The sequence below is a fragment of the Dipteris shenzhenensis genome, chromosome 26, assembly GCF_047967505.1.
Source record: "Dipteris shenzhenensis isolate YYH24624 ecotype China chromosome 26, Dip_SZ_1.0, whole genome shotgun sequence".
Taxonomy (NCBI): Eukaryota; Viridiplantae; Streptophyta; class Polypodiopsida; order Gleicheniales; family Dipteridaceae; genus Dipteris; species Dipteris shenzhenensis.
Genome location: NC_141621.1, coordinates 38877863 through 38904333, shown reverse-complemented (window position 1 = coordinate 38904333; position 26471 = coordinate 38877863). Strand labels below are relative to the sequence as shown.

The window sequence follows — 26471 nt, the reverse complement described above, 5'->3', positions numbered from 1 at the left end:
AAAATGAAGCTCAAGGCTGAGCAGTAAGTCTAACATATAAACTTTTCTGCCCCAATGCAATATATTCTGATTTGTGTAAGTGATTCCTGCAACTAAGTCCTATTCCCAATGGCAAATTCTTCCACCGTGCTACTCATGGGTACTATGCCAATCTTTTGCAAGAGAAAAATACAAATGATGCACACAAGGGAGGGCAAGAGTGTCTTACTTGACTTCCAATGAAATAAGGATTAACTTTGCCAAATGTTCCAAAACCACCTTCAAGCATCAACTACACTTTTTTGTTCTCTATAGAAGATAGAGCAGTCGTCCATGTATTCAATTGAGTATGAGGATGAAGCAATCCTCTTTTCCTTATAGAGGAGATGAGAGAGTGGTATATGTTCTAAAGAGGTGAGTGCCCAAAGAGTTCTAAAGGGTGTATTTACACCCACTCTTACATCCAAAGCTTTTAGGGGCACTAAGGTTGAGTTCTCCAACGAATTCTGGACAACCAGTCAATTCTCCACTCTGTTCTGTGTATTGTAATGTTTCAATTTGTCTCTGCTCAATTCGATTGATTGTCCAATAATTCCAGATATACCACCAAGAAGAGCCTGCCAAGCCACAGCCCAATCCAGTTCATTTTCTACTTGCCATCGCACTCCTTAGCTGCTCATAGGTAACAATCGGGTGCTTGTATGGAAGACATGCCTCAGCAAAGCAGGTGAGAGGCCTCTATACAGACCCTCGAAAACTTCTTGAACTATTCCTATTGCTATTTTGAGTGCAGGATGCGCACAGAGGTAATGGAGGGCGTTGGGGACAGCCTCAAAACGTGCAGCAGCCGTGCAAATGTTGGTAAACCTGTCTTGGGGAAAAGTGGCCTTGAAATCGATTGTTGTTTGACTTGCTGGATCTATACCAAGCTAACCTCAAGGCCTTACTGCGCTTCTTACTAGTTGAAGAGTTGAATGTGTAGCTCATCGGCGAATATACATGCCCCTATCCAGATAGCTTAATCTGTTAGCCCACTACGCTTCCACTGCGCCTTCACAAATCGGTAGGTAGACAAATCTCCTGGTTCACAGTCTCTTTCCTGTTTCACCCGGTATTGCAGGATCAGCTTTTGAATGGTGATTCAAGTCCGAATGACAACCTCTTGAAGGCATGGCTGGTTGTAGAAATCCGAACATTGCTCCCTCTCTGCATTACGACTAGCCTCACCTCGAAAAGTTGCAATGCACAGTTCTACAACAAAGGAATTAACCCCTCTAGAAATCAATGCAGTGGTTGCTAACAACACTCTCACTCTCCCTCTTTGTATCTTCGTTGAGCTCAAGCTTGTCTGCCGTTGGCCATCTCAAGTTTGCCTTCAATTTCTATGGTTGGGTCGTGCTCCTTTTACAAGCATATTCCAAGCCTTACTTACATTCTACTCAGCTTTACAACTATTCGAGGCTTCACTGCTACAAGCCAATGTGACTGTCTTCCAACTTAAAATCTCAGTCCAGGCTCTAAATCCAATTGCGAGTACTTATAAGGCAGAAAAGCACTTGCCCCATTAGCAGTTCATAATGCATCAATTACTCCATCTTCTCAAAACCAAGCTCTCATGGCTACACGGGAATGGGGATCTTCATTGGCTCTGATACCAAAGTGTACAAGTATGGAAGAGGACACACACACATGGAATCCTTCATCTATTACGGGGGGGGCAACATTACAGCATACCATCGAGATTACATTATTTTCAACAGTTTCTAGGAGAACGACTTTAAGTCCATTCACATAGATGCTTTCAAGAAGCCATGCCACCCAAGCATATACATGGTCTATACATCAACATGTCGCCTCCTTTAAGAACTAGCCGTTCTTTAAAATTTGACAATATGCGAGCCCCCAAGATATCATCGAAGAGCTTCTTGCGTTTTCGGGGCACTAGGTGTGGCAAAGCCCCTGAGTGTGGCAGTCGAGGTGGGGAAGGTCAAGGACATCCTGTTCCAAAAGATATATCATTGTGGATATGGACGATTGGGTACTAGTGCTGGTGGCCACGGATGAAACGCATTGATACTGATTGAAACCTCATCCGGGTGGATCCGCCACTCTTCTTTCCAATGCTTGATTACCTGGACCACTTCCAGATCCATGATGCCTAAGTGTGTAAATTCGTACTTGTAATGCTTCTGCTGCACCTGTGGCTCGGAAAATCTGGCGTCGGTCACTTGCACACTTGAATAAAATACTACCCAGAGATCGGTATTCTCGATCATGGTTATCTTGAGTAACTTTTGCACTAGTCGGAGTAGGGATCCAAAATACTTTTGTAGAGTCAAAGTAGGCAGGCGAGGCAACTCCTTGATGTTGTTCATGACAGCCTGGCACTTGGTCTTATATTATGCCTGCTGGTTAGTTGCCTTGGTTTTCACCTGCTTATCAAACTCATGCACAGCCCGATCATTAAAAGAGACTTCCGCTGGTAAATATTCCAAGAGAATGACCTGGGCTAGCAGTTGATACAAAACTGGCGCAGCAGCCACATCCGATGTCCAATAAGTGACCCAAAAAATCTTCTTTGCGAGAATGGCCCACAAAATATTTAACGATGTATACATGGCCATGGGGGAGATAGAGGCTTCATAAAAGGGTGAGGAGGCTTGAGGATACTTGCGGATGATGAATCCATTGGAGAACAGGACTCCTCCCGCACCTGCTCAACGGTCTCTAGCTTGTCCAGCATCAGCAAGACACCGGCAGTTGAGGCATCGAAACATGTTTGAGCCAAGGTGGTGTTTGGAGTTGGGGTTCGTTGGGAGCCCATCGTCTTTAATTCGGAGGTACAAGTACTCCTGGCCGGGATGTGTTGTGCAAAAGGGGTACTGGAGATCGATCCTATCTAACCTGCTTGGTCGTTTCGTTGTCAGGGTCCCTCCTTCGCCTTTTGTTGGGGTACTCATCATGAGGTAACCGGAGCATCTTTTCAATCCACTTCGATGTGTGGAGCCAGTCTTCGTAATCCTGGTTTTGCTACTGAAGTTGAGCGACTTCATCTTGGAGCCTTGTGACTTCGGTGATAGTGCTTGCCGATCCTTGGGTGCTCTCTAGTTCTCTGATGCATTGCCGATGTCCACGGTTCTGCTCTTTGAGTTTCTCAATCCTTTGCCCGGTCTTGGTGAGCAGCTTCATGTCCTCTTCCTACTGCAGTACCAATGCAGCGTGCTCTTCCCTCAAGTTCTTGTGGCTCTCGGTTAGAGCCTAGAATGCCACCTTTAGTTCATCATAATCCATCTGAAGGCGCATCTGGGCAGCATGTTGAGCTTTGTCGTGGGCGACATACTCCTGTTGAGCAATGCGCACAAACTGGGGGGTACCCAATAACTGGCCAGCTGGTAAAGAGTGCATAAGGCACCTCTAGCTTCGGTGAAGACTTGGCGTCATATCTCTATGTACTGCTCCGTTGAAAGAAGATAATTTACTACAAAAAACAATTCGTTGACGCCCGGGCGATCGGGATCACTTGGAAGAGGGGATGGAGGCTATGCTACCAAAATTCTTTGGCCCATCTGCGACCACTCTCCCAGGCGAAGAGACTGAGTGACTATGGGCTCCAAGCCAAGAGAGACATTGGGGTGGACACACTTGTTGAGGCTTGTATTGGAGCTTAGGTTGGGCCGGCCACTGGTAAGAACACAGTGCCATATAGCTCCTGCATGACGGGGACACATCGTTGATCAAAGAACACACTGTTGTCGTTGATGATATAGGTATCCATGATCCCTTGAGCAACATCATCATCCCAATCATCCGCCCATGGAAGAGAAACGAATTTGGAATTATGATTCCAATGCAACCATGAATGGAGAGGTTTTTGGAAGGGGCTTGGAAGCGAGGACGTACATGGTGAGAGGAAGACAGAGTAGATGCAGAAGCGTCGGGAATGGTAGCCATAGCAGCAGCTGAGGGATTGGGTTGAGAGGACTCATGGTGAGAGGAGTCGGAGGAAGTGACAAATGCCATGAGGACGAGGACATAGAGGTCGGAAGGAAGCACGAATGTAAGGAAGTTGGAAAGCTAGAAGCAAAATAGCACAATGCTGCAAGGTGAGAATGCGTATTGTAAAGAGAAATGCATCAATCCGTCTTTCTTTAGCTTGCATGCTACAACCAATGGTCTAGAGTCCTACGCCGTTATTAAGTGAAGATTAACTGCAGTTTTGGACTCTATGAACCCACATTCATCTCATATCTGCCAAATTAAATATGTTATTAATACCACCACTATGCCTATGTGTCCGTTGGACAGGTTGAACAGTCTGCATGTTGAACTGAGGAACAAGTATGTCTTTGCTTGGTATGGCTTTACTCGGCTTCCATTGAACAGCTCGGGATCACCTGCCCTTGGAGATCAGCTAGTTACACTGTCCCGTTGTCGAAGTATGGTCCATCCCAACCAAGCTTAAGGTTCATCTTTAGAGGACCAAGCTTGACATTATAAAGAAGAACCACCATTCCCTTCCCAAGATGCTTGGGCACAATGTGCCTGTCGTGTCAAGCTTTTCATCGGCCATTGAATTACCTATTGTGACCAAGCTACCTAGACCCGCAATTCATCTAGCTCAGCAAGTTGATGTAATCGTTTCTAGATAGACCCGGGTTCTCCAAGATGGTGCTCGGCGGCAACTTGTAGAGTGGGAACTAAGAAATCCACGGGGACTATCGCTTCTAATCAAAAAACCATCTGGAATGGGGTTAGGTTTATTATTACCTTGTAGGATGTATGGTAAGCCCATAATGGTGCATGTAGCTTGGTATCCCAATCACGCCGATGAGTACTTCCTGTCTTGGCGATGATTAGCTTAATCAATTTGTTGGAAGAGTCGGCTTGGCCATTGCACCTCAGTTAATAAGTCGTGGCAACCCTGTGCATAACCATGAATTACGTGATCAAAGACTCAAAGACTTCATTTATGAAGTGAGAGCCTTGGTCATTAACAAATTCAATTGGATGCCCAAATCTACATATGATATTTTTAAATAAGAACTTGGTCGTGCTTCAGGCCGAGTTGTTTCTCAACGCCTTGGCCTTGACCCACTTGGTGACATAATCTGTGACCACCAAGACCTACTTGTTTCATGTGTATTAAGCAGTCTTGAATGAACCTATGAAATCTTATCCCCATCGAAAGCTTCCCATGGCTAGCTTGGTTGAAGAGGAATGTGATCTTTGGGAAGCAAGCGGCTTGTTCGCTGGCACATATCACGCCTGACACACCGAGCACGAGCATCTTTGAACATGGTTTCCCACCATAGCCCGGCTTGCAGCTCGTTCCGAGGAGTCACTTCTCCACCAAAGTGACCACCGGCAATTCCAATGTGGGCCGTCGTGTGGCAAAACCCATCTGCAAAGTATACCATCTACTCCTTGGTGGTATAAATGGCCACCAGTTAGGCTATATCGCCAGGCATTCAAAGCGAATTGCCTACGCTTGTCCCGAGGCATGTGCTCGTGAAAAGTCCCCTAAGATAGTTTTGGCATCAAGTCATCATATTTGGTATTCACAAATCCAACAGCAAACAATTGTGTGTCAGTAAGTTCCGTAGAGACACCTTGATTTTCCTCTGAAGAATCCATCAAACCAGACAACCTTGAATTACTATTTTGTTGATCAATGCAACAATGCTTGGTGGTTCACGTAGAAGATAAATTGATTTTCAAGCAAATAATGCTGGGATTTCTGTATGCTAGAGACCATGCCAAGTGCCTCCCTCTCGGTGGTACTATAGTTGCACTTGGCTTGGGTCATTAGTCAGCTTGCATAGTAAACCGGGTAATCCAATTTACCTTCTAGCTGAGCCAAGATAATCCCAATTGCTAACCAGATGCATGAACATGGACACGAAATATGACATCCCACCTAGGTTTACAATAATGGGTGTCTGAGCGGCCCACTTCTTCAAGTCATGGAAAGCTGTAGCTAACTCTTCGGTACACTGAACTGGTATCCTTCTTGGTCAACTCATGACAATTTTTGCAAAACCTTTGTACAAACTAACGAAACCCATAAATGAGTAAGGTTTTTTCAGGTTTAGGCATTTTCTCAATGGCTTTGATTTTACCTGGCTCAGCGCAAATACCTTCTTTAGAAATCACATGGCCAGGCAATATGCAAACATGTACATAGAAAACACTTTTGGTCGGGTTCAGAAATTTTCCTGCTTATCTGCATTTGTCAAGGACTTTGCCCAAGTACATAAGATGCTTGGTCGCTTCCGAGCACACATAGAAATCATCCAAGTAAATGGCAATGAACTGAGTGAGATAATCACAGAAAGTATCAATGAACCTCTGAAAGGTGGAAGGTGCTTTTTGCAATCTGAAAGGCATGACTTTTGTTGCATAAGCACCCCATTTTGTAATTAATGCTATTTCTGATTGATCTTTGGGAGCAATGGATATCTGATTATAGCCAACTATAGCCGTCCATAAATGATTACATCTCATGTCTTGCAACTTGGTCAAGGATCCCATTTGTAAATGGAATTGGAAACCGATTTGGCACTATTTGGCCAATCACTCCAATCAATGGCACATGCTTGAATCAACTTGTCCAGTTCAACTTTGACGTGTTTGACATAGTTCGGTACTGTCGTTGTTGAATGGGCTTGGCATCTCGAACCCAAGGTATTCGGTGCTAACAGACCACCAGTGGCACTCCACATAGGTCTATATAACTCCATGCAAGCATATCCTTATATTGCAGAAACAAGTCTTCAAGTGCTTGGAGCTGATCACCGACTAGGTATGCGCTTACAACCATTGTCTGAGGGTCTCCCTCACTTCCCAAATTGAGTTCTTGTATTAGTTTTGAAATTAAATGCTCCAAACCAAGCCGAATAGTGGTGGCTGGCTCCTCAACAAGTTCTCGTTCACCTACTACGTCTTCCGTGCGGTTGCTTAGATAGCAATGCTGCTGCTCAACCAATTCTCGGCCTTTTCAATATCTTGCGGAAATTGATTTGGTACTTCCTATTAGAAATATTTATATTTCCTAAGGCATTGGCCGATTATGTAATAAGGGACTAGGGGCACTTTTTCCATTTATTAAGGTTTTTTACCCCTAACCTCAGTTAGAGGTTGAGTTTGTGGGTGATTTAGTCACCACACATCTTTTTAACCCTAGTTAGGGTTCATTCTAAGGGTTCTTCTCTATGACTATCCTAGCTTTTTAGTTCATTGTTGTTGCTGCAATTTCATTCCAGCTTGCTTCAGCTTCATTTTCTCACGTTCTCTCGCTTCCATTTCCAACATTTAGTATCAGAGCAGGTTCCCCTTCGTTCCCATGCCTCTCCTTGTACCTGCCACGCCCTCTAGCTTCGATTATACCGTGAAAAACTTCACTTTGTCGTGAAGAACTTGGCCAAAACAGTTCGTTTTTGCTGGCAGCCACCTCCTTGAGGGTCCTCTTGCTTGGGTGCCACTGTTGGAGAAGTTCTAGCACTGTTTTGGACCTGGGTGACCAGTTTTTGGAGGCTTTTTTGCTGATTTCGAGCTCGTTTGAAGTAGCCACCGCCTCCTACTGCATGTCCAAGGCTGGGTGACTCTTCTTGAGCACTTTAGGAGCTTCTTTTGGGCTGGGTGACCTCATTTTGGACCCATTTTTGACAAAAACGTCCAGCTAAACCTGTTTTTGGTGGGATTTGTTGCTGTTTTTTGAACGCAGCAATCATTCCTAGGCAAGGCGGCTATTTTTGGAGGGGTGGACACACTTTTCAAGGTTTTTTTTAGGGCTGGACACGCTTTTTGAGGTGTTTTTTAGGACTACCACTCTCGGGACTGTTTTGGAGCTTCCGGAAACTTCTCCTTGCAGTTTTGAATCTATCTCAAGCAGTATTGTGCAAGGACAGCTCATATTTTGCAGCTCCAGATGCATTTTCAGTCCATACAGTGGGGGACTTGCTGTATATTCCAAAACAGAGATAAAAATCAGTCATTTATTGCTTGCTAAGGAAAGCACATATAATTCATGGGAGATCTTTTTCAGTTCATCTTGGAGCTCTTTTTCGAGGCATTTGCAGCCCATTTGCTTGGGGCTTGGTAAACTTTGAGTTCTGTTACTGCTTTCATTGGGAATTCTTTTCCCTCTCAATTGCTTGCATTTATTGGGCCTCGTGCCGTTGGAGTTTGCCTTTGCAGGTACAATCAAGCATTCAGTTGGGTTTATGCCTTGTTGAGCTGTTAGTTTTTAAGGGGAAACTTTGAGATTGCAGCACATATCCTAGCACGGGATCTTTCTGGTGTATTTGAGGAGCATCCTCAAGCCTAGTATAGGCTTTGGCAGTGATATTTGTTACTTGAGTAGGGTGTTCACAGCAAGTGAACTTTGTTGAGATTATTTGCCTCCTTTTGTTTGCTCAAATGGCACAACAAAATCCAATGATGTCTTTCAGTTGCCCAGGAAGATCGGTTGGATGGCACCAACTACCCTCTTTGGAGTTTTTTGATTCACGGTCTATTCATTGCCAAGGGTGTCTGGGATTATATTACAAGTGATGAGGCCCGTCCCAGTCCTATAGCACCAAGTACTCCTCCACAGCAAGGGGGGCTCATGGTGGTGGTCCAGGTCGTGGGCAATAAGGACAACAAGCTGTCCTGGTTGGGCAAGCACTTGCAGATATTACTTGTGATGAGCAAAGGAGGTGGGATACTCGTAATGCTCAAGCCTTTTTTTTAATTTCACTGAATATCAAGAGGTTTATTGTCCCTCATATTAGGTCCTGTCGAACTGCTAAAGAAGCCTGGGATATTTTGGAACATATGTATCAAGCTCGTAATGAGGCGAGAGTCTCATATTTGCACAGAGAGCTTGATAATGTGCACAAGGATGAGGGTGACTCTATGCAGGAACATGTCACCTAGATTTAAGATTTGTGAGAGCAACTCTTGAACATTGATGAGGTCATTCCAGGCTCACAGCTTGTTACCATTACTTTGAACTCCTTGCCGGAGTCTTATCTTTCTTTTCATACGTCTCTCAACCTTTCGATGCAATGGAATCGGAATCGCCTCATTTTTCAAGAGTTGGTAGCACTATTGTTGCAAGAGGAGCAGATGCGAAAGAATATGGCTTCACATTCTCGTAGTGGGGAGCATGCTTTTTCAGCGAAGGATAACAGCAAACAGAAAGCTCATCCAAGTCATGTCTCTAGTAGTGGTAATGGACATGCACATGCAGGTGGGAAAGATAAAAAGGATGCCTCGAAGCCTTTCAAGAAAGGCAAGTGCCATTATTGCAAAAAGCCTAGTCATCACATCAGTGAATGCCCTAAGAGGCTTGCAAACGAGAAGAAGAAAGAGTCTGGTATGGTAGTTTCAAGCTCAGCTCATCATGCAGAATCTGAGGATACTTTTGCTCATTTTGTTAAGCATGATTGGGCCTTCTTTACTTCCAGCTATAATGCTTCTTGGGAGTCATGTATTTTCAGCGTGAATGGGACAATTAAGACATGGTTCTTTGATAGCGGTGCTTCCCATCATATCACCTCACATAAATCTTTCTTTGATAAGTTATCCAGTGCACCGATTGGCGAAACAATTTCTTGTGCCAATGATTCTTCTTATCGAGCAAAAGGGATTGGGGAAATTTCACTCACAACCCTGGATGGTTCAGATCTTTGCATCTAGGATGTTTTATATGTCCCTGTGATTAAGAAAAATTCACTTTTTGTCTCTTCTTTCTCTTGAAGAGGTTACCAAGTAATCTTTGAGGATGACAAATGTACGGTCCGTGACAGGGAGAGAAATTATGCCTCGGTTTTCACCGGTACATTATGTCACAGGTTATTTCAGCTTGATGCCTATGAGAAAAGAGCATACTCTTGGATTGATGAGAGGCACCGAGAGAAGAGCTTCCCCTTCTTTCGCTATACAGTTAGAAATGCCCGGAGGTTTCAGCTCAACAGTAGAGGTTGGAGGCCTTCCAGAGCACCTCGTTGGGATAGTTTTCAGATTTCCGCAGTAGTTGATGCTTTGCCTCGTTTGGAGACTCCTCCAGACAAATATGTGAGGGCTGTATTTTGGGTAAAATGCATCATTTTTCCTTTCCCAAGGATGGTGCATTCCGGGCTACTCAAAAATTACAGCTCGTTCATACTGATGTTGTGGACCCATGCGCACTCGGTCTCTTGGAGGTCATCTTTATTATATTACATTCATAGATGACTTCACATGTTTTACCTGGGCCTTTGCTCTTAAGCAGAAGTCTGAAGTTTGCAATGTGGTCAAACACTGTGTTGCCTTAGTTGAAAATCAATCTCAATGCATAATGCATACCCTTTGTTCAGATCGAGGTGGGGAATATATGTCCAAGACATTGCAACAATTTTGTGCCGAGAAGGTGTTTGCAGAACGGGCATTGTGAACTAAGAGGGTCTATGTTGAAACCATGTGAAGACAGGTGAAATGAGTAAAGAACACAAGTATGCTAAAGAGAACAACCAGAGTGCAAGAAAACTTGTATTAACTAGAAGGCCTCAGCCGATACAAATAGCCGGGGGCTGCACAAACACTCGGCGAACCAGTCACTCACAATAGGACTCAAGACTCACTTGGACTTGCCACTCATACAAGAAGCAATTGACTGCTCAGCAACGAGAAGCTCTCAAGGCATCGCGTACGTGTAATCGATGTGGTTAGAAAGGTCATTATTGGCGTCAGTGTCCCCAAAGGAACACAGAGGGGTCCAGTAACCAGGTAGCCAATGGTGTGACTGCTGCGACCACGCTTACTTCAACCTTTTAGTAGCACCTGGCAGGAGTTGCCAGCAGGCCTCTCGGATCCAGATGGAGGATTGCTTGCTTGTTTGTGGTAGCTGGACCTGCCAATCAGGTGCACCGAGCTAGGAGTCATTTTTTGAGGTAAGGCTTTGAGGCGGACCTTGAGTCACAAGGAGTTGTCCCCGTTGACTCAGGTTGCAGTTTGTTACCAATTTGTATTTTGTTTGGACATTATGACTTGGCAGATCTAGAGGGGGTCTGCTAGTGTTCTGTTGTAGCTATTGTCTAATGTTGCTGGAGATCTGGATGGGTCAGTAGATTGCCACTGCGGGAACCTAGACACAGTTGATTGATCCTTGTGAGCTGTTATATGCCCAAATTGGCATTGGAGCACTGAAGTTCATCGAGCTGGCGACAGTATACCAGTTTGGACTTCAGATGGGGCTTTAGAGGGGGCTATCTAGTTCTACGATACAGGTGCACATGCAGGGAAGCAAACCTTGCACGAGAGGCAGTATAAGTTGGATTTTTATTCCAGGATCCTCTATTGGAGTCATGTACCAGACCAAAGAGTGTACCTAGCACCATTGGCATGGGAGCAACAGTTCCAAGTTTCTAGTGATCGTGTTGAGGCGGTTCGTGCCACGAGGGAGCTTCTTCGACAGTACCTATGGCGGTCTTCAGTGGTGGAGTATCACTCAATGGATTCCTCCAGTTGTTCTAGCGGCACACCTAGCTCCCTGGCATCTCTATTCCATCTAGGAGCTGAGAGGGGGTGTTGGAGGTCAACATCGGCTGATGTCACCTAGAGAGAGGGCCTTGCTTGTGGGTGTGCCCGCCTAGTAAGTGAGGCTAGGGTAGATGAGTGAGGGCTAGTGTTGTGGGTGTGCCCGCCCCTCTTGTGAGGCCTAGGTAGAGTTAGGGTTGGCAGGCTGCTCAGTCCGGGAGGGCTTGCTGGCCATATGGAGGCTGTTCAGGGCCTTCTTGAGGCCTGATGGGTTGCCGCGTGGCAGCCCCTTTGAGGCGCCTAGGGATCGGCTCCCTTGTGAGCAGGTCAACTGGAGGGCAGAGGGTTGTGCAGATCCCGGTGGAGGGCTAAGAGCAGTCGGCTCCTGAGCCTTGCTGGCTGGCTGTCTGGCCCATGCCTTAGGGCCTTGTGCAGCCCTATATAGGCTGCTAATGGGTCGGCCAGCCTGCCCTACCCGACTAGGGAGGGGGTGGGGGGCTATATATAGGCCCCTCCTCAGCCCTCTTTGGAGCATCTTGTGGAGCAGCAGATCAGCTCATTCTAGGGCCTGGTGGAGGAGTAGAACCAGCCCAATCTTGCACCTGTGGAGCAGGGTAGTGGAGCAATTCACCCACTCCCTTGTGCTCCCTTCCACTTGGTTGTTGAGCTATGTGTTCCGAGCTCTCGAGCAGCCCATTGGTTCCGAGGTTTCCCCCCACTTGTAGTGGGGTTTTCTCCAGAGATCACTTGTAGTTCTCATGTGCCTCTCTCTCCTTTCTCTCCTTCTTAGTGTGTGTGTGAGAGAGAGGCATGCTCTCTCTCTCTCTCTCTCTCTCTCTCTCTCTCTCTCTCGTTTAGGAGGGGCTCGGCTTCGGACCACTCACACGGCAGAGATCAGCTATAGTTGATGCCTCAGGACCCCGAGCTAGACTGAGCACAGACACACATCACTAATTTTTACGCATCCAAGCCAGCGCTAGATGAGATTGAGGGGGAGGAGCTCGAGGAGACGAGAGCACTATGGATCGGCAGTGAGATCCGTCACCAGGATACAGTTGGACGAGAGACGCGGAGACCACACACAACACATGGGGCGACCAGAGCACGCACAATTGAGGTCCGACCTATCTCAGCCCTCCTCAAAGGGGACTGCTAGAGACGAGGCATTACTCTCGATGTAGCTCACCAAATAGAGAGTCCAGGAGAGCACGCCCCCCACCACCGCGGGAGACAGCCCGCCGACAGACACAGATACGTGAGCTCTTTGCATCACATCAGAGGGCCATCAGGGAGCTGGGTTATATGGAGTCTGCACATGTACTTGGAGCTCTGGCTCTGATCAGTACTTGATTGCTCTTTTCCCATAGTGGCTTATATGGGTTACATATATTTTGTATGGCTGAGTCTGCCCTTCACCTCCAGAGTGTCGACAGAAACTCAGTACGAAAACTTTGTATAAATGGATGCTCAAGTATGTGTGGGTGTGTGGATTTGTATGTGTGAGAGCATAGTTTTATACTATGGTCTACACCCACTATTGGGCGCTGATGATGTCAGTGGGGATGTCATAATAGCTAGTCCCTACTATGCATGATGGAGTTTATGGTTTTCAACCTTGTGAGTGACTATCATGAGATTGAAACTGCACTATGTTGTGTTTTTAGAGGATGAGTTTGGGAATGTTCTTGGATTCATCGAGGTATATATACATATATTTTGTACTTTGTCTCATAGACCCGCGAGGTCTCCCGAAGACGTTAATACACCTTTCTTTCTTTCTTTTTTCTCTCTTCCGTTCATTTCCGCTGCACTTCTCACAGGGGCGGGGGAAGATCCAGAGGAGGGGTAGGGTAGGCAGAAGGGGCAGCAACTGCCTTCAAAGTGGCGGGAGCTCCGGAATCCTTTTGCTGTGCAGGTGTTTGGTGTTGGCTTTTAGAACTCGTAACTCAATTTGATTTTTCCACATAAGATGATGCTCTCATAAAATATAGATAAGGAATGATTGCTACACAGAGGAGCACAAGCATATTCCAAAAGGCACCGCTTATACGAAAAGAACTCACAGGTCGAAATATCTCAAGCACGTGTGATATAGAACTGCAACAACTTGAATCCACACAGTATGCTTCAACCAGCAAATATGAATCTGTAAATGAGAGGCAGCTCAATGTAGAACCTTTTGTTGAAGATAGATGTGATGACTCATAGACTGCAGCTCATTGCTACCTTGTTGCTACGTACAACAGACCCAACTCAAAGACTAGACTCAAGACCCTCTAGATACATCTACAAGTAGCTTCATAAGACAAAAAATCACCTGAATTGGTCGACTCTCATTGCTAAGACACCTCAGGCTCACAGCCTGGACAAAGAGAGGAGATGAGTTGTCTTCATGAAGTTTTATAGTAACAGATCATTTGCCGCTTCATTTGCCACCACATCTGCTGCTAGAACTCTCCAACTGCCATGCACTGTACCGTTGAGCCCATGCATTCGCTCTATTGCCACGAACTACGTGTTCTGACCAATCAACAACTTCGTTCTTGCATAGTCCAACCAGTAACCAGCAACCACCACGAGCTAACGCTGCCCACCAATCAAGTGCCTCCAATAACAAGCATTCCTAAACCTTATAAGATAAGCCCCCCATGAGGCTTACTGCCAACAATCTCCCCCGGAAGTTGAATGGGAAATTCATACTAGAACACCGAAGCCAAAGACATGCCTAAATAATCGAAGCCTACTGCAATTAACAACATTGACAGAGACCAAAAATACTAAAGTTGCTACCTACACAAGGCAAGATAACAAACTGCCACCCACACAGGGCACGGCACCGAAATCAAGTTACCCACATAGGGGACAACCCCTCAACATGATCTTGACCAGCACAGAATACCTTCCAAGCACAAAATGCATGCTAAATCACCTCGATATGTCCTAGCAATTTATGTACTGTCTTATGTCCCTTGAACAAAGTGGAGTCGAAAAAAAAAAAGCATAAAGAGTTGCCAACTAGAATCAGCAACGCAACTACACCTTGTCCTCAAAACCAAGACAGAGACTCTAGAATAAGCATCAGCAGTCTGCCACCAAGAATCTCATTCCTCACAAACGAGGTGAGACAACCAATCACAGTTGCATGCATCAACAGACATCCAGTAGAGAGAAAAAGACAGGCCACCAAAACAGAGCATCCATGAACCTCTTTTGCCAAGGACCTGAAACAAAAACTTTTCTCAAATATACAGCACGCTCTTGGACCCTTAGAATCCCTCTCGGATCATTGTGGTAGAATCACGAATCACAACCTTCACAAGCCATCAGATTTCTCTGAGTTGCATGGACCCAAACCGCTCTTGATACCACTGTTGGCTTTTAGAGCCTCATAATCCAAATTGATTTTACCACATAAGATGACGCTGTCATACAATATAGACAAGGAATGATTGGGACACAGAGGAAGTACAAACATATTTGAAAAAGACACCGCCTATAAGAGAAGAACTCACAGCTTGAAAATATCTCAAGCACATGTGATATAGAACTGCAACAACTTGAATCCACACAGTATGCTTCAACCAGCAAATATAAACCTGTAAATGAGATGCGACTCAATGTAGAACCTTGTATTTAAGATAGATGTGATGACTCACGGATTGCAGCTCATTGCTACCGCATTTATTGCTGCGTACAACAGACGAGACTCAAAGACTAGACTCAAGACCCTCTAGACACATCTACAAGCAGCTGCATAAGACCAAAAATGACCTCAATTTGTTGACTCTCATTGGTAAAATACCATAGGCTCGCACCCTCGACAAAGAGAGGAGATGAGTCGTCTTTGTGAAGTTTTAGTAACAAATCATTTGCCGCTTCCTGCTACTAGAACTCTCCAACTGCCATGCAATGCACCATTGATCCCATGCATTTGTTGTTATGCTCTAGCCGGGATAGCATGACCTCGGATAGATCGGTGGGCATTTTCTCTTAGATGACCAACTTTTGTAATAGTTAATGTGCGTAATTGAAATGGTCAAGAGAAGTAACTGCCAAGGTCCTAGGTGAGGGTGGAATGGCATTGACTAGATAGTTCTGAGTGCTAAGGCCTAGGTGCACCTAAATGTGCAATAATGCCAAGGGGCAAGTGGTTTTTAATGTGCCCCAAGAGAGGGGTAAAAAGGTGCACCAAGTGGAGAGGCTAAATTGATGACATTTGGCAAGGAGAACTATCTAGGGAATTGAGGGTCTCATGGATAGGTATGAATGAAATAACGTACGTATCTGACGATTTACGATTCATGAGAATAGGCTGGGTGGAATAACAGATAGCCATCGCCCGTGATTGTTTCAACGACGAGTAGAGGTTCAGGCTACAAATAAAAACGTGGATAGATAAAGTCGTTTACATTTTGGTATCAGAGCAAGGCTAGAGGATGAAGGGGGATTCGTGATTTACGACGACTGGTGTAGGTGACGCCTAAGTGACGGCGTTTTCAACTGTGTGGTTGGGGGTCTACCGAGTTGGGTGACGTGCTCAGATTGGATCGCCTCGAGCAAGAATTTGGTGAAGACCCGAGAGCTACTGACCGTCGCATAATGAATCTGTTTGTTCCGCTCCTGGAGTATGGCTGGTTGTGAGCAAGCAGAGATGGGTCGTGGAAGCACGAGCGACGCGCATGCCTGAGCATTGAAATTAATGGCCACCGTGGCCTACGAAGGCTGTGCGTGAAGGGACTACGTGGACGGACAGCAGGCGGCGAAGAAATTGCGACTGGTCAAGGGGGATAAGCAGTCCAAGGTGGTGACGGGTAAACGAGGCTATCGACTTCGTCGAATTCGAGCGGACGTTGAGACATTTTGGAAAGGGGGTCGTTGGAGCAACTGCTGGCATCCCTGCGTGCGCAAATAAAGGGCGACTTTGGATTGGAGATGCAGGTCTATTACTGAGCCATCATTTCGGGCTTGGACCTCCACCCACTGGGCTGCCCAGTTTCTCTCGTGAGGCAACGCCAGCCTTGGCTCCGCAACGTCAGATTATTTCATCAGGGAGCCTTTCTTTCCATGCAGTTTTTTTTTTGTTTTTCATATGTCCTGTTATTTCTGCGCCGTCGAAAAGAAACAAGAAAAAAAAAAAACCTGGAAAGCAGAACAGAAGTGAAGGGTGTATATATTGGTTATTTGGGTTTTAGATAAGACTGAAAAAAAAAATAAAAAAAATCCCATCTTCTATTGTGAAACTATGGAGGCAGAAGGGCAGAATTCAAGGGTGAATCCTAGTGAGTCTAGAGTGCAGTCTACACAACAGATGTCACATCATGCAGCACCTACATTGATTGGTAGGATTTCGATATTAGAAGATGCTTTACAGCAGATTATGAACCAGCAGCTTCAAGTGAATGCTGGTCAAAATGAGATCAGGGAGATGGTGCAAGCCTTGTCGGCTAGACCGTCTATAGAATTGATAAGGGCAAAGCTCCAGCAGAGCCAGAGCCCAGTATACATTCCTTAGAGCGCGCAAGGGTCAAAGTGCCTAATATCGCTAATTATAGACCGGAGAAGTACGCTGGTCGGATGACCGAGCGCAGTTCTGATGTGATCGAGGTTTGGTTACACAAGTGGGAAGAAGCCTTCGCCATTTGTGAAATTAGATCCGATCTAAAGAAAATTCGCGAGGCCACACACCTGTTTATTGAGGCAGCGAACAGATGGTGGATAAAGCAACAGAAGGATCAAGTTGCTCCAACCACCTGGGAAGGGTTTAAAGTTGAATTCAAGAAACACTTTCTCCCACCTGATGAAGAATCCCGAGCTTGGGATGCTTATAGAAATCTTCGTCAAAGGAGTCTGTCAGTGGCAGAGTACACTGACAAATTCAGGGAATGTGTCATGAAAATAACAGACCCTCTCCCTATGTCGGTTCAGTTAAAAGACTATATCTATGGACTGAACGACAAGATCAAAATGGAAGTTCGGGCTAAGTATGTGACTACATTAGATGAATCTATTGCAGTAGCCCTGAACTATGAGGATGCCAGAGGCAGATCTGGTGGATATGTGCAGGCAGGGACTCAGTATGAGTACCCGAAAAGAGGGGGATTTCCGAGGAAATGGGTTTCAAAGACAAGTGTCTCGCAGCCAAGTGGCCAAACCAAGCAGGTGAAGCCGGTTGAGGGACCAGTAAAAACAAGTACCACCGTTGGGGTGAAAAGGAAAATAACTCCAATGGCAGCCCGGGCTTGGTCAAAGTCCTCGTTGACCCCTGAACAAAAAGAGAAAGCTAGAAAAGAAGGATTGTGCTTCGGCTGCCTTCAGCGACATCAGTGGAAGGATTGTCCACTGAATAAAGACCGTCGCACGGCTAATATGATAATATCTGAATGCGACGTAGAAATGCAAGAGAGTCCCAATGCGGAACATATGCAGATGCAACTGGCGGGACCTTCTCAGAGGTTAGTACCTTGTTTGTTATGTGTATCTGTTGCTAAGTTAGTGACGAGTGCACCTGATAACATCCTATCTAAGCCCGTAGCAACGGGGTATACAGCCTTCAATGATACGGAGTTAATTAAAATGATAGGGCAAGTGGCCAGTCATGATGTCATTGTGTTGTTTGACTCGGCGTCAACTCACAATGTGATTAACTCCAAGCTCGTGAAGAGGCTGAAATTAAAGACAAGTCCATCTGACTATGCGTATACAGTCAGGATGGCAGATGGTAGTTCAACTGAAGTATGGGACCAAAGGGTTACCCAGTTGGAGCTTCGGATTCAGGACTATGCTGAGGAGCTTGATTTTGAAATGACTAAGCTTGCTCATGCAGATATAGCCCTGGGTATGGCATGGCATTCTAAGAAGAATCCAGCCATTGATTGGAAAAAGCACGTATATCAGTTCAAGATGAATGATGTGCTTTATGTATTGCGAGGTGAAAAAGATATACCTCAGGGACCGTTGGTTTCCGTGATGGAAATCAGAAAGGCTCAAGTAGAGTTGTTATTCCTTTGCACAGCATCGGTAGATCCGGTTGATGATTCTTCGGCTAGCACTGATGTTACGCAAAGTGGCGAGATGGCCAAGCTGGCTAATCTTATAACAGAGGAGTTCTCTGAATGTTTTAGGGATGAACTACCTTATGGGTTACCTCCAGAGCGGAAAGTTCAACATAAGATTGAACTGATCCCGGGGCAGAACCTGTAAATAGACCTCCCTATAGAATGAGTTTTGCTGAAGAGGCGGAGGTGCGTAGACAACTAGAAGAATACCTCAAGTTGGGGCAGATTCAACCAAGTTTCTCAACTTTTGCTTCGCCAATGATATTAAAGAAGAAAAAGAATGATACGTTTCGCCTCTGTATAGATTACAGAGCATTGAATAAAATCACTGTTAAGCACAGGTATCCGATGGCTCGGATTGATGATTTGCTAGATGCATTACATGGAGCCGTGATTTTCAGCAAGATAGATCTTAAGTGCGGCTACCATCAAATTCGGATTAGAGCCAAGGATGTGCATAAAACCGCTTTTAGAAGCAGGTTTGGTCATTATGAGTTTTTGGTAATGCCCTTCGGACTTACCAATGCTCCAGCGACCTTCGTCATGCTTATGAATGATTTGCTACGTTCGTATATCGGAAAGTTCGTAGTACATTTTATTGACGATATCTTGATATTCAGTAAAAGTGTTACTGAGCATCGTGAACACTTAAGAAGAAAGCCAGTCTTTATGTGAATAAGAAGAAAACTATACTGTGTATTGTTAGGCTTGAATATTTAGGGTTCATAATTACTCCACAGGGGGTAGAAATGGATCCAAAGAAAGTGGCTGCGATACTAACTTGGCCAATCCCTCAGAGTCTGACCGCGTTGCGATCATTCTTGGGATTTGTCCAGTTTTATAGAAGGCATATCAAAGGATATTCCGGAATAGTATCGCCATTGACTGATCTGACCACAGATAAAGTACCTTTTATTTGGGGACAGAATCAACAAGAAAGTTTTAACACCATAAGACAAGCTGTGGTCTCAGGACCGGTGTTAAAAATAGTTGATCCCCAGAAACCGTTGTTTCTAGAAACCGATGCAAGTGGCATTGCGGTAGGAGCAATCCTCCTTCAAGAGGGAAGGCCAGTAGCCTTTGAAAGCAAGAAGCTTTCTCCCTCTCAAAGGAATTGGCCAACTCATGAATTGGAGTTGTATGCTGTTATCCATGCTTTGAAAACATGGAGGCATTATTTGTATGGTTCAGAGTTTTATGTGGATGTGGATCATGATACTCTGAAACATTTTTGTAAACAGCCTGACTTGAGGGGCCGCCAAGCTAGGTGGGCAGAGCTCATGCAGGAGTTTAATCTAATGATTCGGTACCGAAGAGGAAAAGATAATAAGGTGGCTGATGCGTTGTCTCGCATTATGCACAACCTGAGTTTCACGGTATTAGAGAGTGCTCTAATGACCGAGATAAGAGAAACTCAAAGGGTGGACGAGTTTGTCCAGAGCTTATGGCCTAAGGCTCATGTGTTAAAACCCGGGGAAAGTGAAAAGGATGACCTGGCATCCAGAAAAGGCTAAACTTATGCAAGATATACCATAAGGGATGGTATGCTAGTTAGAAATGGCAAGGTTGTAGTACCTGGTCAGAATGATCTCAGGCAGAGAGTCATTCGACAATGCCATGATAGCCCGTGTGCGGGACATCCAGGTGTCGAGAAGACATGATCTCGTGAAGCGAGATTTCTTTTGGCCAAAGATGAAAAAGCATATTCATGAATATGTGACACGGTGTTTCTCGTGTCAGGTAAGTAAGGCCGAGCGGGTGAAGCCACCCGGACTTTTACAGCCCTTGGAAATACCACTAAGTGGGAGAGCATTTCCATGGACTTTATTGTAGGGCTACCTGCAACACAAGGAGGGTATAATTCTATCCTTGTGGTGGTTGATCGTCTAACCAAGATGGCTCACTTCATTCCGACTAGAGAGTCTGTTAGTGCCCCGCAAGTGGCGGATTTGTTTATTAGACATATATTTCGTCTGCATGGATTGCCTAGATCCATAGTGTCAGACAGAGATGTTAGATTTACCGGTCATTTTTGGACAGCGGTATTTGAGACACTAAGGACTGAGTTGGGAATGAGTAGTAGGGATCATCCTGAGACGGATGGTCAGACGGAGAGAGTCAACCAGACTTTAGAGGATATGCTGAGGGCATATGTGTCATTGAGGCAACATACATGGGACAAGTGGTTGCCATTGTTGGAGTTTACCTACAATGATAGGAAACATTCCTCTACCGGGTTCAGTCCGTTTGAACTGAACTATGGTTATAGACCAGCCAATCCGACTATAGTTGGAGTACCTCAGAAAGTGCCTAGTGCCGCGAACTTTGTAGTTCAGATGCGGGAGATGCTAGCACTTGCGAGAGCTAATATCCGCCAGGCTATGGATAGAGCCAAGGTGTATGCGGATGAAAATCGGTCTATAAGAGTATTTAAAGAAGGAGAAAAAGTTTTTCTCAGAGTTCCTTCGCACTCGAAGTCGCTGACTTCAGGAGAGTGTGCTAAGTTATCACCTCGATACTGTGGGCCGTGGTTAATTCTAAAGAGAATAGGCAGTGTAGCCTATAAATTAGAATTGCCACAGGGGTGTAAGGTGCACCCGGTTTTTCATGTTTCGCGCTTAAAGAAATTTTTGCATACAGGTGACTCACTAATCGAAGGTGTGGTTTTGTTTCAGGAGATAGAGGATATTGCAAGGCGCCAGCCAACAAGAATCCTGGACCGAGGAACAATGCAAATACGAAATCGGAAGATACCCACGGTGTTGGTTACATGGCATGGTCAGCCTCTATCGGAAGCTACCTGGGAATCCGTATACCAGTTACGGAGAGCGTTCCCAGATTTCATCATCGAGGACGCTGATGCTTGAAGAGGGAAGGAATGTTATGCTCTAGCCGGGATAGCATGACCTCGGATAGATCGGTGGGCATTTTCTCTTAGATGACCAACTTTTGTAAAAGTTAATGTGCGTAATTGAAATGGTCAAGAGAAGTAACTGCCAAGGTCCTAGGTGAGGGTGGAATGGCATTGACTAGATAGTTCTGAGTGCTAAGGCCTAGGTGCACCTAAATGTGCAATAATGCCAAGGGGCAAGTGGTTTTTAATGTGCCCCAAGAGAGGGGTAAAAAGGTGCACCAAGTGGAGAGGCTAAATTGATGACATTTGGCAAGGAGAACTATCTAGGGAATTGAGGGTCTCATGGATAGGTATGAATGAAATAACGTACGTATCTGACGATTTACGATTCATGAGAATAGGCTGGGTGGAATAACAGATAGCCATCGCCCGTGATTGTTTCAATGACGAGTAGAGGTTCAGGCTACAGATAAAAACGTGGATAGATAAAGTCGTTTACATTTGTTCTACTGCCATGAACTACGTGTTTTGACCAATCAAAGACTTCGTCCTTGCATGGTCCAACCAGCAACCACCAACCACCACGAGCTAACGCTGTGCACCAATCAAGTGCCTCCAATAACAAGCATCTGGAGTCTTACAAAGATCAAGCCCCCCATGAGGCTTACTGCCAACACCTGGGTGCTCTGAACCACTATCATTGGGGGTTGGAGGGCAGCCCACTATGGTGCCCTTCGACTGCTTCCCCTAGGGTTGAGGAGTCTGCCTCCCTCTCTACCCTCCATTCTCCGTCCCGCATATGGTTCTTCAAAGTCTTCATTCTAGGCTTCTTGCGTGCCACCTTGGTCCGAGTCCCTTCAGAAGGCTCTACCCAGGGAGCTTGGGACTCCAGCCATGGGTTGAGCTCTCTTCAAATGTGCTGCCTGTCCAGCCATGGGTTGAGCTCTCTTCAAATGTGCTGCCTTCTATACCTGATGGGGCTCTTCCCAAACCCCTCCGACAGTCCCGTGCCAAGTGCATCATCTCTTTGCACTGTAGGCACTACCTTGGCAGCCCCGAGATCTCGATGCGCTGCTTGATCTCTCCACCATCGAGTCTCAAGAATGATCTCCTTTGGTAGGATCTCTGGGCACTCAGCTATCAACCTGAGGCAAGGAATCTGATCATCTCCTACCACTGATTCTGTTTTTTGGACGGAGACTCAGGCATCGTGCCAAAAGCCCTCCCAATGAAGGCAATAACACACGGTTGCGTAGAAGGAAAAGGGGGGGGGGGAGGGAGGAGCAAGGAAAGGCCAGCCACAGGTTTGGGCAGAGAAGCTGCTCCCAACACTAGTAAAGGCTGGCAAAAAGCTGAAAGAAGCCACACAAAGCTTGGATCAATGAGCTGCAAAGGGGCCTGGAAAACTCTGTCCAAAGGTTCCAAGAGAGAGCGACCAGGCTGAAGAGATAGCCCAGCCCAAGCTCTTTCTGCTGAGCTACAGAAAAAGCCTGGGAGCCCCCGGAACAGCAAGCTAAAAATCCTCTAAAACTACACCCCAAGAAAACAGTTGCCAGCAGCCCCAAGGGCATCTAGAACATCCGTGACCTGCAAGGAGGCTTCGTCGGGCCTTGCAAACACTTATCCTAAGGGGCCTGAAAAAAGGCGACCAGTGCAGCAAAGGAACCGACCCCCAAGAGCGAACTGCTGGTCACACAAAGGGTAGCAGACAATTGCGTCCCAGAGCTCCCGAACAGCAGGCTAGTTTCTACACCCCAAGAACCAGCTGCAAGCAATACCAAGGGCTCAAGGAAGTGTTGTGACCTGCTAGGAGGCTTCCAGAAGAGGCACAAACAGCTGTGCAACACCCCAGGTCCACTCGGCCTCAGATTACAGACGCGAACAGCAGCAAGTGGCTCCAAGAGGCATTGTGACCTGAAAAGGTACTGAATTGCTTCCTGAGAGAGACGAGACTAGCACATGGGCCATCAAGATCCAACCAAACAGGCTGGAAATGCAGCGAACTGAGACAGATTCATGCAGCGAGGGTGTTGGAAAAGATAAGGGGGAATGGCAGGTGAGAAAGAGAAAGGGGGGGGGGGGGTGCGACGAGGAGGGGAAGGGAGAGGGAAGGCTATGGCGGGGGAGCAGCTTCGTGAGCAGGAGGAGCAGTTTTAAACATACCAAATCTCAAACAGCTCCTTGGCATCCTTCAAAAATTTTCCAATCAGATTGTCTCTCCCTCAATGACCTCAGGCTTATCCTGTGTCTCCACTAAAAATGACAACAGATTATTTGAATAAGCCTTGTGCTTCATATTTTGTTTATGGGATGCAAGTAGAGGTGAAGTGGGAAAGGAGCAAATCCATCAGGCCTCCTAAAACTGTATAGACACCCAATATCTCCCTATGAACTCCACATATTGTGGTCACACAACATCCACCTGACATCCACACGATTTGGTCACCTTCTCGTCTCATTCTCTTTAGAAAACTCTCCCATCCAGTGGTGAAGGAGTTGAGTGTATCAACTTTGAGAAATCCAAGTCCATACCTGGATTAATACCTACTATAGAACAAAAAATTTATCATGAATCATTGTTGCACAAAACAGAAAATAACAAGCATATTGAAAATTGAGCAGATATTAACGTCTCTTTCCCAATTCTTCTTATTTGAAAATCTTTATGCCAAGTGACATGATAGCCAATTAATCTCAGACGTTGTTTCTAGGTTCAAGACATGCTTATAATTTTTTTTTGTTACGTCTTCGCGATTTCTTTCAATAACTTTGTTTCGTTGCTTCAGTCTTGCTCCACTTTAGCTACCTTTTAATTAAATCTTTACATTTTTGTGTTAGTTTGTAGGAGATGTGGCATGGGGCAAACACACTCGAGTGGTTCTGGATATTGGATGTGGTGTTGCGAGTTTTGGAGGATACCTCTTTGAAAAAGATGTGCTTACCATGTCATTTGCTCCAAAGGATGAGCATGAAGCACAAGTTCAGCTTGCCCTTGAACGAGGCATACCAGCAATATCAGCTGTGGTGGGCACACAACGGCTTCCCTTTCCAAGCAACGCCTTTGACCTAGCGCACTGTGCAAGATGCAGAATCCATTGGGATGGAGATGGTAAATTATGTGGTTATGCAAGCTTTGTAAGCCATACAGTCAAAAAAGAGGGCCCACTAGCACTACCTTTTGGTTTTCAAAAAAATATTTCAAACAAAGATAGAGAGCAAAGCATCCAATAATCATCTTAGATGTAGCAAACGATTCAACCCTTAACTCTTCTAGATCAAATGGGTCACACATCGGAATACCACTACCTAGAATGTAGTGCTAACAAATGAAAAGTACAAATCTTATAAGTGGCTTATTGATTGGGAGGAAAACAATTTAACTTCATCATTGCATGAACATACTACAGGTGGAAAGCGGCTTATTGAGGTAAACAGACTTCTCAGACCTGGTGGCTACTTTGTATGGTCTGCAACTCCAGTTTATCGGAACCAGCCTGAAGATTTGGACTTCTGGAAAGGTTGGACATCCTTGCTTACGATTTCATGCATTATGAGTCTTTTGACACTTGCAGTATTGGTGTAGTAACATTATTACAGCAACAGCATGTAGTCAAATGTTAATTATTTATACTTGTTCTTGTTTTTGGTTAACTGTGAGAAAGAAAAATCATACTGTTTTGTATTGATGCATCATTTTGTATCTCAGACATTAGGCTGACTTAACCTTTGACAAACATTTACTTTTTCTACACATGGAAAGAAAGTAAATCACTATTGATTTTCTTTCCTTACATTTCATGAGACCTGTGACAATTTTTTTGTCGCATATACTTTGCAGCCATGGTAGCCTTGACGGAATCTATGTGCTGGAACCTGACAACCAAAGTGAAAGGGATTACTTCAGGTGTCGGTTTCGCTGTTTATCAAAAGCCAACATCTAACTCCTGCTATGACAAAAGGGTCAAAATGGACCCTCCTATTTGCAATGAAAAAGAGAATCCAGATGCTGCATGGTATTCTAGACATGCCATAAACTTTATACCTGTCACCCCTTGTGTTTAGAGTTTGGCTTTTAACTGGCATGTTCTTGTCTGGATAGGTATACACCTTTGGAGAAATGCCTACAAAGCATTCCAACTGATACAGGTGTTCATGGAGCAGAGTGGCCTCAAGCTTGGCCTCAACGCCTTGATTCAACACCCGGGTGGCTTAACAATTCTCAGAAAAGCCTCTTTGGACAACCTGCGGCAGTGGAATTCCAGATGGATACTGAACACTGGAGGCGAGTAGTTGGGAAGTCTTACCTTGAAGGTCTTGGGGTTGATTGGACCAGCATTCGGAATGTGATGGACATGAAAGCAGGATACGGGGGGTAAGAAGAGACACCACCTTATTGTTTTCCTTCACACTTTTTTTTTGGGGTAAAAGGGAGTATATCATGAAGAGAAAATGTATATTCGAAAGCGCTCTAAGGGGGAGCAACTTCCATTGGAGAACCAAAAACAATGAAAGAATGCTTTTAACTGGGCCAAGGAAGATCTCCTTGGCCGTATGCATCCTGAAGAAACTGATGCAGGGAGGATCGGAAAAAATGATAAATATCCACAGAGGAAAGCCCATACAAGTGAGAGATCCAGGCATGATATAATGACCATAAAGCCCAGTAACGACACCCAGTGAAGAAGAAGTCATAGTCTAGTGTGTAGCTTCATCGGCTTGTTTTCCTACATACACTTTTTTTTTGGGGGTGTGAAATACATTGAAATTATGTTACAAGAAACAGTCCCAAAGCAAGGACCTCCAGTTGCAAGCATCAGAAGATATCATTATATGACAAGAAAGTAGGATAATCTAAATCCCACACATGTAGAAAATCATAGAATGATTGTTGTAGAGATGCCCGGAAAAACTGATATTTAGCAAGAGAGCGATCACCAAAGACCCAATGGTTGTGGTCCCTCCATAGCGTCCATATAGTTGAATAACGAACCCAGTAAAAAAGGAGATCAAAACCCTTGTGACTGGATGAAAACCAAACAACCAAAAATACTTGTAGAAAGAAGCGCACACACTTTCTTGTG

The 26471-nt window shown here is 45.3% G+C and overlaps 1 protein-coding gene across 1 annotated transcript in view; it reads left to right on the top strand.

The window, feature by feature from the left end:
- LOC147885043 (putative methyltransferase PMT23) overlaps window positions 1–26471 on the top strand; it is a 74009-nt gene that overhangs the window by 29561 nt on the left and 17977 nt on the right. Inside the window, exons 4-7 of the mRNA XM_087397776.1 lie at window positions 24229–24499; window positions 24798–24908; window positions 25229–25403; window positions 25490–25762. Of these exons, the coding sequence (XP_087253902.1) occupies window positions 24229–24499; window positions 24798–24908; window positions 25229–25403; window positions 25490–25762 (830 nt within the window). The remainder of the gene's footprint in view (window positions 1–24228; window positions 24500–24797; window positions 24909–25228; window positions 25404–25489; window positions 25763–26471) is intronic.